General features: G+C 33.7%; 1 protein-coding gene across 2 annotated transcripts in view; it reads left to right on the plus strand.

Moving 5' to 3' along the window:
- Window positions 1–14,916, plus strand: part of CCDC178 (coiled-coil domain containing 178) — a 189,118-nt gene that overhangs the window by 54,620 nt on the left and 119,582 nt on the right. For both annotated transcript variants that reach the window (XM_085316233.1, XM_085316232.1), the window contains exons 15-16: window positions 1,256–1,401; window positions 4,563–4,722. In XM_085316233.1, coding sequence (XP_085172359.1) covers window positions 1,256–1,401; window positions 4,563–4,722 — 306 coding nt within the window. The remainder of the gene's footprint in view (window positions 1–1,255; window positions 1,402–4,562; window positions 4,723–14,916) is intronic.

Raw genomic sequence — 14,916 nt, forward strand, 5'->3', positions numbered from 1 at the left:
TCAGATAAGGCCTTAAAAGTGTCATGTGCTTGTGGCACCTTGCACATTGTAATGTTTCTTKGCTCATGTCTGTTACAAAAATACTGATTCTTGGATCTTTCAGCTACCTTTCAGGTATGTTTCTAAGAAATATTTTTCTTTCTAAGAAGGAAAATAAAATCAGACTATGCATCAAGCTACTRCTTGTGCAATAATGAGGCAGTATCTAAAGAAGAATTTTTTTAAATTGTGATCTTTCTCTAAATTCTCTGACACAGTCTTTGTCTACTGAAGTGTGAGGTCTTGACATCTGTTATTCACATGTGTGTGAATCATCTCTTTGAGAGGAGGTGTAATTGTAGATGAGAAAAGTGGACAGGAGTTCAGAAGTCTTRTACTCTGTGCTTTAATCTTCCATTGTCTCTAGTTTTTTTTTTCTTTTTAATTTAAAATTTTTCAACACCTTAATGTCAGCATCTCTTTGAGAGGAGGTGTAATTGTAGATGAGAAAAGTGGACAGGAGTTCAGAAGTCTTGTACTCTGTGCTTTAATCCTCCATTGTCTCTAGTGCAGGACAACTATGTTATGAAAAACTTGACACCTGAGAGAAGAAAATTCCCTGTTTGGCAACTAAATGAATAATACCAGTTTTCAGAGGTAATGAGTAAGCTACATGTTGCCTTGAGCCAGTAGCATCTAAAAAATACTAACTTTTCCAAAAGTCAAGATTTTCAAGTGTCTGCCTGAAACAATATTAAATCGTGTAAATATTTTGATAGCCTAGTAATAAAAGATGCCAATTAAATCACTGACTATGCATATACTGAAATAAATTGACCCAGACCTGGGTCAAATGTGAAAAATTGTTATCTTTCACTGTCACTAATAATGTTTTTGCTGCACAAACAGTTGTTTGAAAGCTTTTTATGTGAGAGCAAAAATAAAAGGAAGATAAGTGTTTTATGAAGAAGGCATAAAACCACACATACATATATACACCCAACTTCAAAAATGCAAATGCCATAATAAAATTTATGGGCATATAGTAGGTCTGTTCAGCAATTTGGGGRACTATAATTGGGAGGTGTGAAACTGTGCTCGTAGTGCAACTGGAATAATTATATTTCTTTAAGTACTTCAACTGCCCCTCTGAAAGCAGTTCTGTTTCTTTGGGTATACGTTTCATACATTGTTACCCATATTAATTTGCTTAAAATACAGTATTTGGAAATCTGGCCCTGCTTACTATACATAGTATATATTTTTTAATTTCCAGGAAAAATATTCAGTTGTTTACAGTCAAATTGCGGAAACCTCTCACATTACTGAAAGTTTAAAAAATGAACTTAGAGAATTAAATGCATTATGGAACATGAAGGAAATGCAGTTGGAAAAAACAGAAAAATCTTTAACTGATTTGGGGTAAGAGCTATTTCTCGTATGAATTTTTAAGAGTAGTTTAATGTTATTACTTTTACAATATTATTTCTAGGAAATATAACACATTTCTCCTCAATAATTTGAAAGTATTTTTGTTGATTGCTTGCAGTTCTAATGCGCCTGTAGAAGTCATTCATGATAAATTGTCTGCCTAGCAAATGGAATTCCAGGCATCAGAATTACTTCTGGAAATCTAATAATATTCATGGTCAGTTGCATCCTTAATTAATGGAGGATTCCTCACATTCCGTGTTTTCTCTGGTTTAAGAAATGTAGACCTATGCTTACTGTGACTGATGAGTCCTGAAAATAGTCTCAAAGGGCTCTATCCAACTGAAAATGCAGGCTGCCTTCTAGGCCACACAAGCCTTGGAGGGCCATATATGCTGATTGCACAGCAGGCTTACTCTTCAAGGATAAAGGTGAACCTGCTGTGCAATGTCAAAGAGAAAACAGCTTGTATTGTTGAATTACACAGGATAGGTAAATTGTGGAAAAAAAGAACCTTGTGTCATTATATTACAGCTCCCCATCTGCGGTCTCATTCACTTACTTATTGTTGGTGTTACAAAATCTTTGAGAGACTATTCCATTAGCTTCCTGTTTGGGAAAAAAAAGAAGAAGAAGAAAAAAAAAAAGCAGTTCTTTACGTAAATGTTTAAACCAACTGTATATGACCGGATGTTCTTTTTTTTTCAACTCTTGATTTAAACAGAATGGTTCAGAGGCCCAGTGTTCAGCTGAGCTTATTGACCTTCAAGAATGGAGGACATCTTTCCATGACTCAAAACCACTTCATAGTCTCATATCAGTTTCAAAGTTTCATGCTAGTGAAGTGGTATATTCAGACTCATAGGAGGAAGGGATACGATAACTAAAAAGTGGTAATGAAAGATTGTTTTCCTCCAACAATTTGCTGTTTCTAAATAGCTGTGAATTTCACCTCTCTTTCAAACAGGAATTCTTTTTTGGATTCTCCATCTTCTAGAATAGACATTAATGAAAATTTTACGTTTTTCTTGAAAACCTGCTGCTCAGAGATCCCATCTGGTAGAAAGAGCTGTAAAGTAAAGGGAAAAAAAAGCAAGCTATCAAAAAATTCCACTGATTTAGATAATGTGCATCCAAATGACTAATATATTCTCCTTCCTTTTTGTTATTTTTTGAACAAAGCACATGCATCACATTGGAATTTCTCCATCATGTGAACTGCTGAAAACTATAACAGCATTCTTATGCCTTCTGATTGTCAGAGCGTTAGGTCTGTCTGTACTTGGGGGGCAAAAGAGTTTGGAATTGTTAGTGTTTTTTTGTTATTTCTCRTTAGTGAAGATTAGTGTGATAATATTCAGAAGAAAGAAAATTTTCTTTCAGGCTATTTACCTTCTCCTATAGATGTTGCCAATAATCTGACCTATCTAACGGTATTTTATCACTCTGTCTTTAGAAAGTCTGCTCTAGCCAGTTCCTGTTATATTTTGTGTAATACACAGTCATTCAAACTTATATGCACTAATCTGAACTGATGCTTCTGCTTTTGTTAAAGAGTGATGATTACTGCCTGACTTAGTAGAAAAACTGTGAAAAAAGGACTACATGTCTCTACTTTTACTCTTGGCTATTATTTTCATTTTTCTGATGTGGTATCGGGCAAATTCTAGCCTGTTTTGATGGACAACTGAGATACAAGAGTTCCTACTTCTGCATTCAGTCTTAACTGTTGTCCTTTTCTAATTTCCTTTCTAATATCTTTCTTTGAAGAATAATACGTTCACGGTTTATTATTGTTTGCCTGTAATTTAATGAAGGAAACTATTAGCTGATGTTAGTAAACTAGAAATATTGACACAATATTACCAAAATAACTATAACTTAAATCCTCCTTTTCCACAATAAAACTAACAATAAAACTGAARAGGCTACTGCAAGATTTAGGCTAACCTGCTGACCAAGGGGRTCATATGCCACAGGAATCTTGTGTAGAAACAAATGAAAGTAGCTTTGTACAAATGGAGCTGAAAAAGCTGTTTTTTCATTTTTAGAAGACATAAAGATATGTCTTTGTATATGGATTTAAGAATTAATGTGAAGTCCATTCACTCCATTCTTTTTATCTCACTGGAGTTTGGTGTAAATCAAATTATAATGATGATGGGCAAATCCTGTGAACTTAAGGTTTATGTGAGGAGCGTACCTTATTGGAGTCCTTACCATTTTTACACACCAGTTCCCATATAGTAGACTGATGCCCAGAAAGAGGGAAATACAGACAGGAAGCAAGTTAAGGGGGTGTCCAGAGACAAGGAAGGCTGAAAGGATGTTCCAGTGGAAAGAAATTTCAGGTAATTTCCCAAGGATCAGTTAAGTCAGCCTCCCTTTAGAAAGGTTTTTGTAGGTACTGATTCAGAGGAAGTCTTAGATGCTGTAATTTATTCCCCAAGGGGAATAGTAACGTTAAACTTGTCTCTTAAGTTTCCTCTTCTGTGTGTACTTTATGATATAGTCTTTATTACACAAAGTCTTAAATTTACAAGGCTCTAGTTTAGTTTACCTTGCAGAAAAGCAGTGTTAGAAACAAATAACTGAAATACAGACCCTTAGAGAACAGAATGTTAATACAAACTATAAACCTCTGAAAATTGCTTAATTTTACAGATTTCAAATGCGCACAGTTTGAAGAATCCATACTAGATATGGACAAGAGACATGAAACAAATATTATACAAATGGCATGAATCTCCCATTTCCAGTCCCAATAAATAAAATATTGGATGCCCAATATGTCGCTGAAACAGGGCTTATTCTGTATCTTAGAATATTATAGTTTAGGCAGATAGTCTGCGTGTGGGAGTAAAACAGTCTATCCTCTAGGAAGGTGTTTTCAAAATGGAAGATATTTTTGAAAATTGGTGAGAGTTGCACGTCTCAGTAGACTCRCTGGATAAGCATAATGTCTTTAAGTGATCTAAACATTCATGATAAGCTCTGTCATACAGTTTTTTATTTTTAAAAGGGTTTCATTTCTTTATTTGAAAGAAGACTTTTATCTATTACTAAATTAAACATTAAAACTTTAAGTAAAGACTTAAAAACAGTGTAGCAGAATATCTCAGTTTAATAATTGAAATATTTTTCTTTCAAAGGAAAAATTTAAGTGTTGTGATCTCTAAACAGCAAAATGTTCAGATGGCATTTAATTATCTCCAAGATGAGCTAGCAGAATATGAAAAAAGATTAAAGCAGGAAGAAAAAATATTTGGAGAATTACGACAGACTAGAAAGAAAAAACTGAAAGATTTGGAAGTAAGTATTATCAGACCTGTGTTCTTTTATATAAGAAGTAAACCAACTATTTTGTTAGTTTTGGGTCTTTGTAATGCTGAGTTTTATTAAAAGTTTAAAATACATAATATCTTATTGTCAGTATGCAAAATAATACTGCCATTGAAATAAATCACTGTTTTTCTGTGGTAGGATTTTGTATTTCTGTGAATAAAGAAATAATTTTAGGAAAACTGTAAAAAATTTGCTTTTACACTTTTTAATTTTCTGTTAATGTTTAAAGTTATTGCATACTTTATCTTCTATGTTTTCTTCAACTTTGATTTGTGTATACCTCTAGGAAGGAAAAGAAATCTGTCCTGCTAACTTGAAAAGCTTATTCTCATTATTCATCCTTTTCACTAACTGTTCAGTAACAAAATCTCAGAGTATCAGTAAGTTCCCATTTTTTTAAATCAATTTTGAACAATGTTCAATGCATACAATCTTAATAGTGCGGCAGTCAAACTTTGGTCTTTTAGATAAAGCAGCTTCTGAACTGTCAAGAGCTGCTGCCTAATAGGATCCCCATCTGGATCTCAGATGCTGCAGTTGATGCCAGGCAGATGGGAGCCAGAGTCTGTGTGGATGTAACTGAAGAATCAGAGTCTTTTGAAGTAGAAGTATGAAATACACTGTAGCTATAACCACAAAATCTTCAGAGAAATCAGATACATTATAATTGTCTGAGTTCCTTTCTGTATTAGTCCCATATTTACACTTTTTTCTTAAAAATAGAAAAGTGCTTAATTCCTTGTGTGTATTTTTTTGTTTGTTTTTATGAGAAAATGGCCATATTAAAATATTTGTCCTTCGACTGGGGTTTCATTCTTAGGTTAATATTTCTGCATTTGTAGGTATGTTAAAAGTAATTTAAATATTAATTTTTGGTCTTTTATTCTTTACTTTCATGTCCACTATGTACTTTCCTTTAGAATTAAATTAGACTAGTCACTTAATTGTCTTTAATATTCATTTTCAGTTCTCATTTCTAATTTAATAACAGGGCTTTTGTGCAATGTAGAAATTATAAACGCTTGTGGGAACGGAGAATATATTCACAAAATTATATGAACATACTAATATTCTTGACTCTTTCTTGGGGTTGTTTTCAGTTGTGCAAGAAAAATACACAATGATATCAAATCTGAACTCTAATACCAACAGTAGAAAAAATTTATACTAATTTTTATTTTGCCTCAAAGCTGCATAGGTGAAGGTGAGATTTATTAGGCTGTTACATACTTGTTTCATTTGCTTTCACAAAATCTATATTGACTAGATATGAAAGAAAAGGAAATAACAATAAAATTCTTGTTTTTTAAAAAGGGAAATTGCTGCTTTATTATTTTTTTGCAGCAATACAGATCTGTTCAAAATACTATATTTTGCTCCATGGTTCCGAGATCAAAAATTGCTTATTTATGGACTAGCTCATCTTCAGCTTAACTGTGGAAATCACTCTAAGAGTAATGCAGTGAGGAACTTCTCTTACCTCCTTCTGTAGAACATCCAGACTTATTTTTCCTAAAGTTTCCTACTTCATGCTATCTAATCTCTACTCCCATCTACCTTACATATCTAGTGAGTTTTGGATAACAGTATTTCTTTATTAAATTAATGTTAGTACGAATGTTTTGCAGCATGACAGAAAGCCTATTTTAATTTTTACTGGAACACATTTCAGGTCTCTGTGATGCTATCCTTCTAGACCTGCACACTATGGAGGCACACAGATAAAAGCATTTATTCACAGCAATCAGAAAATCCCAGTAACCCATTTGCAAATTTGTGAAAAAAAAAAAGAGGAAAAAGATACATCCCATGTACTTCTAGCAAATCAGAAAGATCTCTGTTTCTCTCTCTCTGCATCCATTTCGTTTACTCTCCTTTTTTGACAGAAAAATAGTCATGATCAGCTATTTCTCTTTGTCCATATATTATACTTCACGATTAACCTTTTAGAGAGGCCTTTGTGTGAGAGCGCCTCCATTAGAAAGCACCTTAATGTGCATTTGGCTTTTATAATTTTCCATTTCAGGTTCTACAGAGAATTTAATTTTTCTTCTAAAATTAATTTTTCTTCCTTTTCCTATCTGAAAGATAGGCTGGTCATTCCTTGTAATCAAAATAAGTACTGTTTCATTTCCTCAGGAAAGCACATTTCTCTTTTTCATTGTAAGGGTTATCTATTATTATCATCTGGTAACTAGAAATTCTTTACCCCAGTGAGGGGTAAAAYTCTTCTCTTCCCTGTTTATTGCAGTAGATTTCATGTTCTTCTTCACTGTGATTTCTGCAATAGTAAGCATTTTGATAAAGCCATTTAAATAGAATGAAAATGTGTGGCTGATTAGTGATTCTTGACTGACACTAAGCAAGTGGTCATTGATCACTGTGAGGTGACAGGGTTTTGAGTGATTGTCTCTTCCCAGATTTGAGACTTTTTTTTTTTAATAATTTCTTTTTTGGAATATTAATTGTAGTGGTTACAGTAGTATCTCACTGTCATTTTCTTCCCTGTAAAATTTTAACTATTGTATATATTATCATGCATCTTCCGTACTTTCCATATACATAAAGAAAGGGGTAAAAATAGTTTCTTATGTGGGTCTTCATTTGTGAGAGGATATGGAGTGGGAAAACAGAGTAACATTCTTCAGAACACCTTAGAGATTTTGACTACTTGTTTGCTTTACAAAAGGGCAAAAAAAATTATAAAAAGTCTTTGAAAATATTCATAATGAAAAATGATAAGAGATTTTCTGGAAATGCAAAAGATTGATAAAATATATAAAGGACTCTAGGTGTTATACTGTGGACTTGTAGGATTCTTTGTATCTAGATACTGGTAACTAGTAAGATTTTAAAAATGCAACATGATTAGGAGACTTGCTTGGCATATACAAGTCTGCATGCATTATGATTGCACATAAAAATAGATAACTGAGATGATAAGAACCTAATTGTGTTATAGGTTGAATAGGTTGTGAATTCAGTTGTAATAAATGCAAGCATCTGTGGATGAATTTCTGTACTGTCCCAAGACCCTGTCTATCTGCCCTACTTGACAACAACTGTTCTGCTTTTTGTTTGTTTTTTTTGTTTCTTTAAATAAACTTGGAAGAAATGTAGCACAAATTCACAATTTTGAGATTAAAATGATTGATTGTTTGGCCAAATGCTAAGATACTGTCCCTGCTTTTATAGTGACATTTTCATTTTTTTTTCCTGTTAAGGCCAATAACTTTGAAGTGATTTTTTCTTCTATCTTATGCCAAAATATGAATTTGCAATGAAGAAACTCAGCAGTTTATTTGAGAAGTACATATGTGCATTAGCATCTTACAATAATTACAATTTGAGGTAACCCAACAGTGTTATGATTCCAAACTGAGTAAGTGATGTTCCACTCCTAGTTCAGCTGATGGTGAATTTCTTAATACCAGCTGTTGTCACCTCATTAATTCATAGTAATGAGGAAGAGTGCCATTCATTGAAATTATGACACCTAGTTTTTCAGCAACGCCTTCCATACATTACACTGATAAGTGATTCTTTGATAATGTATTTATTTGCTTAAATGTAGACCAATTATAATCAATAGAAACCTGCCCAGGTTTGGGAACTGTGCTCATTTTGATGCAGGATGAAGGAATAATACTTAAAAATCCAAACTAGATCACTTTATATCTTACAAAATCAAAATGAATGATGAATGGGTTAGTATGAATGAATGAATCAGTATAGTATTTTTATCTCTGCCTGAGTCTTTATGATGATGTTAATACTTGTGTTACTTATAAAAAGTCTATTTTCTTCAGACCACCACTCTACAGTTTCTGACTATAAAAGGTAATTCTCAGCAATGATAAATGGGGAGAGAAGGTTTGCAAGTGTCTGACATAAGCAAAATATGTGCACATCTCTACTTGGTCTTATAGAAAATTGGCAAATACTATATACCTGACACTGAAAATAATCTCATGCAGCATTTTGTAATGCATGTAACATGAATATCTTTGAAGAAGATGACATATACATCTGTTTTTACTAGTGGAATGTCATATAGGCATTACAAGGAAGTATGATAGGTTATGTAATGTTAATGCAAAAGAGAGATACTGTTTTGGAAGATAACTTAAGGAACATTCATGTTTAGCAGATGACCAGAAAAATGCAGTGAGTTTGAGAGCCTCTTCTTTGGTCCAACATAAGACATATCATAAGATTTCCATTAGTGAATTGGATGAAAGTCCTCCTAGCTCTTTAATACCTTCTTACTTGATAATGGCTAGTAGTGAATGATTTGGGGGAAAGCGTGAGAAAAAAATCCCTGATACATCATACTAGCTTTCACAAATCATGATCTAGAGATTTACTGGGATGGGCAGAAATTGCACGGTATATTTTCAAGGGCTTTTCTCCTTGAGTTTGCTGAAGAATTTGGGAAGAAGACTGGGTGACTCACGAAGGGGAGGGAAGAAGAGTGGGACTGAGGAGAAACCTAGGAGTGTTACTTTGAGAAAGAAAGTATTGTGATCAGACTGAAAAATGAGCCATCATTGCAGAAAACTGTTGAGATGCTGTAATGCAATGTGGAAGTACTCTGTGGTAGATTATGAGGCTTTGTCACCCAGCATCTGGAGATGAAAGCTGGTTTACTGAGCTAGTAATAGAACATACATCTTAGGCTAGTTTTTGCAAGCTCTGATTCTTTGGGTCTGAATCTGAGCGAAATAGATATGTGAGATAGAGAGATTGATAGATAATGCAATAAGACAGGACTGAGCCTGTTTTTAAGGTGAGAGATGAGTGAGTGAAAAAAAGTCCTCACAAGATTACTCCCACAGTGTGGAAATCAAAAATAGGAAGGCTGTAACTTCTGGAGTATAGAGGAATTTAATGAGGAGAGGAGTTCAAGACATTCTGATTTAGGATTCCTAGAAATTCTTGTCAGACATTACATTGAATGACAACTACTGCCTTGGTAATTGAAAAAATTAGAATATTTTGTTTAAAGTGTCATGACATACAAAAAGTAAAATGAGATATTTCCTAAACAGGCTATGAACATACATGGTAACATTTCATACCTACTTGTAACTAAGGTGAAAGCAAAACCCAAATCAGCACAGCATACATGGTATTGTTTAGTGTGGGAGAAGTGCTGTGAGATGCTAGGTAAGCCAGGGAAAGACTTTGACTCTGAAAATTAAAAGTTACTTGGTAGTTCCTTCTACTTACGCAGAAATACAGATGTAGGTGCCAGGACATAAAGCCAGAGGTGCACAGCTAGCAGAGCAGTTTAGAAGTGAGATTAGCTATTATCCCCAGTAGCTCATTTTTAAGGTGGGATGGAATGAACTATTAAACCTCATGCAGAAGAGAGCGATGAAGGAATAAATGAAAATAGTAATGAGACTGAAAAACTCAGCTTTAGATCGCTGAAAAGGTCCAGCAAAATGTCCTTTTAGTGATGAATTGTAGATTTTGTGAGAGTGAGTGAAAGCCAGTGAGTGAGAACAAGAAGATGGAAAACCTTTTGCCAAATGACTTGAATGGTTTGATAGGAAGAGAGTAGACAGTGACATTTTTGTTGGAAAAAGAAATCCCTCTCCTCTGGAGATTAGAAGGGACTGCTAAATCCATAAAGGAAGTTAAATAATCTCTTACTGAGTCTCATAAACTGACCAGGAACTGGGAAAGAAAAATGGTGAGGAAAAGAGAGAGCCTAGTTGTCCATGTTATCAATGGAAATGGAGTTGAAGAATGCTCCTGGTATGGGAGAATCTGCAGAAGAAACAAGTGGCCTTAGCACAGATCGTGGCAGAGAAAAAATACTTGTGAGGAGATTCTTGCAGAGCACAGAGGGATAGAAGCAGTCTGTTTATGACCAGGACTGAATGAGGTGAGAAGCTGAAAAAGCTGCTTGGTTCTTGCCTCCCTACTATGAAGTAGTTATGATTTGACTGGAGAGGTGAGTCACTGTTTTTACAGACCTAGATTTTGTATTATTGCATAAGAAAATGTTGCCAAGTGATAAGATTATGACACATTACGTGGTAAACATGTATCAACTGTGATTCATCTTGTATTTGTCTGTGATACAATTTTTATTTTAGCACTGGAACAGGTTGCCCGGAGAGGTTGTGGAGTCTCCTTCTCTGGAGATATTCAAGGCCCACCTGGATGCAACCCTGTCTAACATGCTCTAGGTGGCCCTGCTTGAACGGGGGGGTGGACTAGATGATCTCCAGAGGTCCCATCCAACCTTACCAATTCTGTGATTCTGTGACATGCATGCTACTAAATGTGGCAAAATTTACTTGTATTGTACTTGATTGAAGCTGTACTTGATAGACGTATTTAATYACTATGCTATTTGTAGCTGCTCTCATAGCATCTCATTACCTTGTGTTTTACAGAGACAGTACAGTCCCCAAACTCTCATATTGCCATTTGATTCAGTGCTGGTATGTGCGATATTAAACACACAGATAAGAATTCTTTGACGTAAGAGTTCATAATGAGTATTGGATCATGTTCAGAGCTACCATGTTGTGCCTTGTTTTCTTAGCCTCAAAACAAATCTACTTACTCTTATGATGTGCTATTAGTATGATTATTGTACTTTCAGTTAAAGCATCAGTAAGAATGATTGCTGTGGCTTTTGAAGATTGAGCAAGACATTTTGAATGAACACATCCCAAATCCTCTTGAAATGTAAAAATCTGTCCCCATTAATATTTGCCATTAATATTTGGCCACATGATTATATTTTAGCTTTCTTTTTGCTTTGCAGTGGTAACAATAGTCATAACTTCCTAGTTGTGTTAGTTAATGTTAGTCTTCTGCTAAAAAATCCTTAATACCCATTAATGTAGATTTTATATTAATTTATTTAAACTGTCGTGTGATATTGTAAAAGAAGATGATAATAAGTTAATACTTCTTTAGTGCCTTAAATTTGTACCTACTCCAGTGATGTGTTACATCTAAAATTATGAATAAGATTTTCTCAGGTATAAACAGTTCATTTGGAAGTTCTTGTAGTGGAATGACAACATTTACTCCTCACAAAGCAGAAAGTTTAAAAGTGTGGGAGTATATAAATATTTTAATTTTGACTTTAAAGTTCATAGATATTAAAACAAGTTTTGAATCAGTTATTCTTAAATAAAAATGTTTATTCTGAAACTTTCTTGATCAGAATATTTTGACCTATCATTGAATGTTTCTCATTTTAGAATGTTTTTTATTTTAAATCAGCATATTCCCATGAGCACTTTGTCTTTTATAGAAAAGCATTTTCTGTCTGTGGAATGATATATCAGAAAATCCATGACCGGTTCTTACAGCTAGTCATGGTATGTTGTCTCATCAGTTATTAAGGGTATTACTAATGAAATCATCTACAGAATGCCGTATTTTTTAGAAGGGCTTGTTACAGAAATATGATAATATGAGTGCTGAAGGCTGAATTAAGAAATAGAGGAAAACAAAGTTACATCCAAGGGGCTGTTTATCATGATGATATTAGATAAAATCCACCAGGTGTCTTTTATCTTTTACTATTCATCTATTTAGGTCATCTTTTCTTTTAGGAATTGTTTTTTAGGAATTGCTGCACTTAAACTTTCAGAGTCATTTTATTTTCAGAAAATACTGTTAATCATTAGCAATGTTACTGAAATAAGAGTATTGCAGCATATCCATGTAAACACATGACTTACATTTAAGGAATATATCACAAAAAAGGATTTTTTTAAGCTGCAGAGAGTCACTGCTCCCTTTAGGCTATTTTATATGCGTGCGGGGTAAGGGTAACAAATAGGCTGGCTATAAAATTGCCTTTAATTAGTTGACTCTGGCTTCCAACAGTGTGCTACAGTGGTATGTGGGACTCCCATGTTACAAGATAGACTTTTGAATCTTGCTCCATGCTCCTGGGTAGACTTAGCATATTGACTTACATGCTATCCTGTGGGAGTGCTGGCAGTATTACCCAAATAACCATCCCACTGATTTTATTGGCTCRTAGGGAAGTCATATACCTTCCCTTCTGAGGAATATGCATAGCTAGAGGTTGGGTGCCATGACAGTAATAACAGTCTGAGTGAGAGTCAAAGGGATTTAAAAGAGGAATGTTAATAGAATTTTTAAAAGATAGTTTTCTGTTTCTTCAATAAAGAACAAGTCATATGTGTAATAATTGAAAGCAAATTAACTCTCACTGTACATTAAGATAGCATCAATAAGTAGTATTGCAATAGTCTGAAAATTACATATTTGTAAAAATATTAATTTTTATTTCACAAATATAAAAAACACATTTCATATATATATAATGTGTATATATATGTGTGTGTATGTGTATATACATATAAATATGAAGGCTGTTTCTAAGAATGCAAACCAATTTTTATTTGAATTTCTTCACTTGTAATCTTGTTTTCATGTAATCTAAAATCCAGCACAAGGCTAAAACATACCTATTGAGAAATCCTAATTAAAGTCTGAAAGCATAACTGCATGTAATATTAGATGTACTTAGGTTTGGGAGCTGGGGAAACCAATGAAAATTTTCGGAATTGTAAACAACTGAAAATGGCATTTTGACACACAAGATACTACATTTTGTTAAGATACAGTTTGCAATCTTGAATTCTGTTCACATCTTATATCTTCTTTTTCCCTGTAATGGCACAAATTTCAAAATATGATAATAAGTATGGAGTGTCTTTGGTTTAAAGTGACTTAAGTGGCTGTGCTGCTTTATTTTGTTAAGATAAAGTAAGCATCTATACTGACTTAAGGACTTAGAAACTTAAGTAAGTTTTATTAAGTGGTTAAAATAACTTTTTCTTTTACAGTTGAAGTTTCTAAAAATAATACATAAAATTAAGCATGAAAACATTACTAAATAAAAATATGTTGGATTTTGTTTTTTCTTGTCCTGGAGCCTGAATGTCTCTGTTGACAAGATAGTGTATCTGTTGTTAAGCATATCACAAAACATGCCAGGTCTCCAAAGTGGTGGAAACAAGATTTTCATACTGAGGTAGAGTTCTGTCTTGTATTTCAATTTTAATGGTATTTTAGCTTCCATCCGGGTTGAGGGCACAATAACTGGTCCTTTGGTGTATTCTATATTTCTGTCCAGTGTATTGGACAGTTACATATGAGAGAATTTTACCTCACAAGGGGGCATGAATAAGAATCACTCTGTACTCGTTGGAGACTTCTGGTGGTTAATCTTTGTCTCTGGGCTCAGTTAATTCTAAGGATTGAATTTTGACTGGTTTGTGATACTACGTGTCGACGCAATGCAAGGAAGCCATAAAGTAGTCTTAAACGTTACATGAATGTAGTAATTTATAATTTACACATTCAGTGTAAAATTCTTGTTTGATATATGAAGTCTGAATTATTTCCTTTCTGAGAGGTAGGTAGTGCAGGACTGAAAAGAGAACATTTGCTGCTTCATATGATGAAGCTAGGCTGGGAAGGTTCTTTGCCAATTTCTTGTGTTTATTCTAGCTACAAAGTTAAACAATGAATTGTCTCTAGCCAATGTGGAGGTCTAAGATCATGGTATAATTAGAGTTGGTTTAGTTTGGTTTAGCTCCTTCCTAAGTTACTGTGTGTCAGTTGAGGTGCAGGCTTCTGCGTACTTTGAATGTTTAATTGATACCAAAGTCCTTGAGTAGTCAATTGTATGACTATGTTACAGTCTTTACTGTATTCTTGTAGTTTAGGTTATGTTTCTTGGACATACTTACGATATTCTCTGGTACTGTGCTATTTTATATCCTACTTTGTTTTCTTTCTTTCTTTCTTTCTTTTTTTTTTTTTTAATTTTAGATTAAGCTTCCAAAATGAGTATCAGTCTAGGGGCAAAAAGTATGAGAAATTGATGTATGAATAAGGATTGTGTTGATTAAAAAAAGGTGGCATTATGAACTCATCACCTTTCTGCAGTTATAATTTTAATACTGTTGTTTAAGTAAAATAAGCAAAGCATTGTTAACCTCTGTATCCATATATCTAACTTCTTATACATTTTTTTGTAATATACTGTTCATTTATTCTTCAACGGTATGACTGACATTCACTTGGAGGATTTTCCTGACAGAATTCTCTTCTGTGCCTCAGTCTGTGGATTAGTTTTTC

The sequence above is a fragment of the Rhea americana genome, unplaced genomic scaffold, assembly GCF_003343005.1.
Source record: "Rhea americana isolate MKP2758 unplaced genomic scaffold, rheAme1 scaffold_46, whole genome shotgun sequence".
In the NCBI taxonomy this organism is placed as follows: Eukaryota; Metazoa; Chordata; class Aves; order Rheiformes; family Rheidae; genus Rhea; species Rhea americana.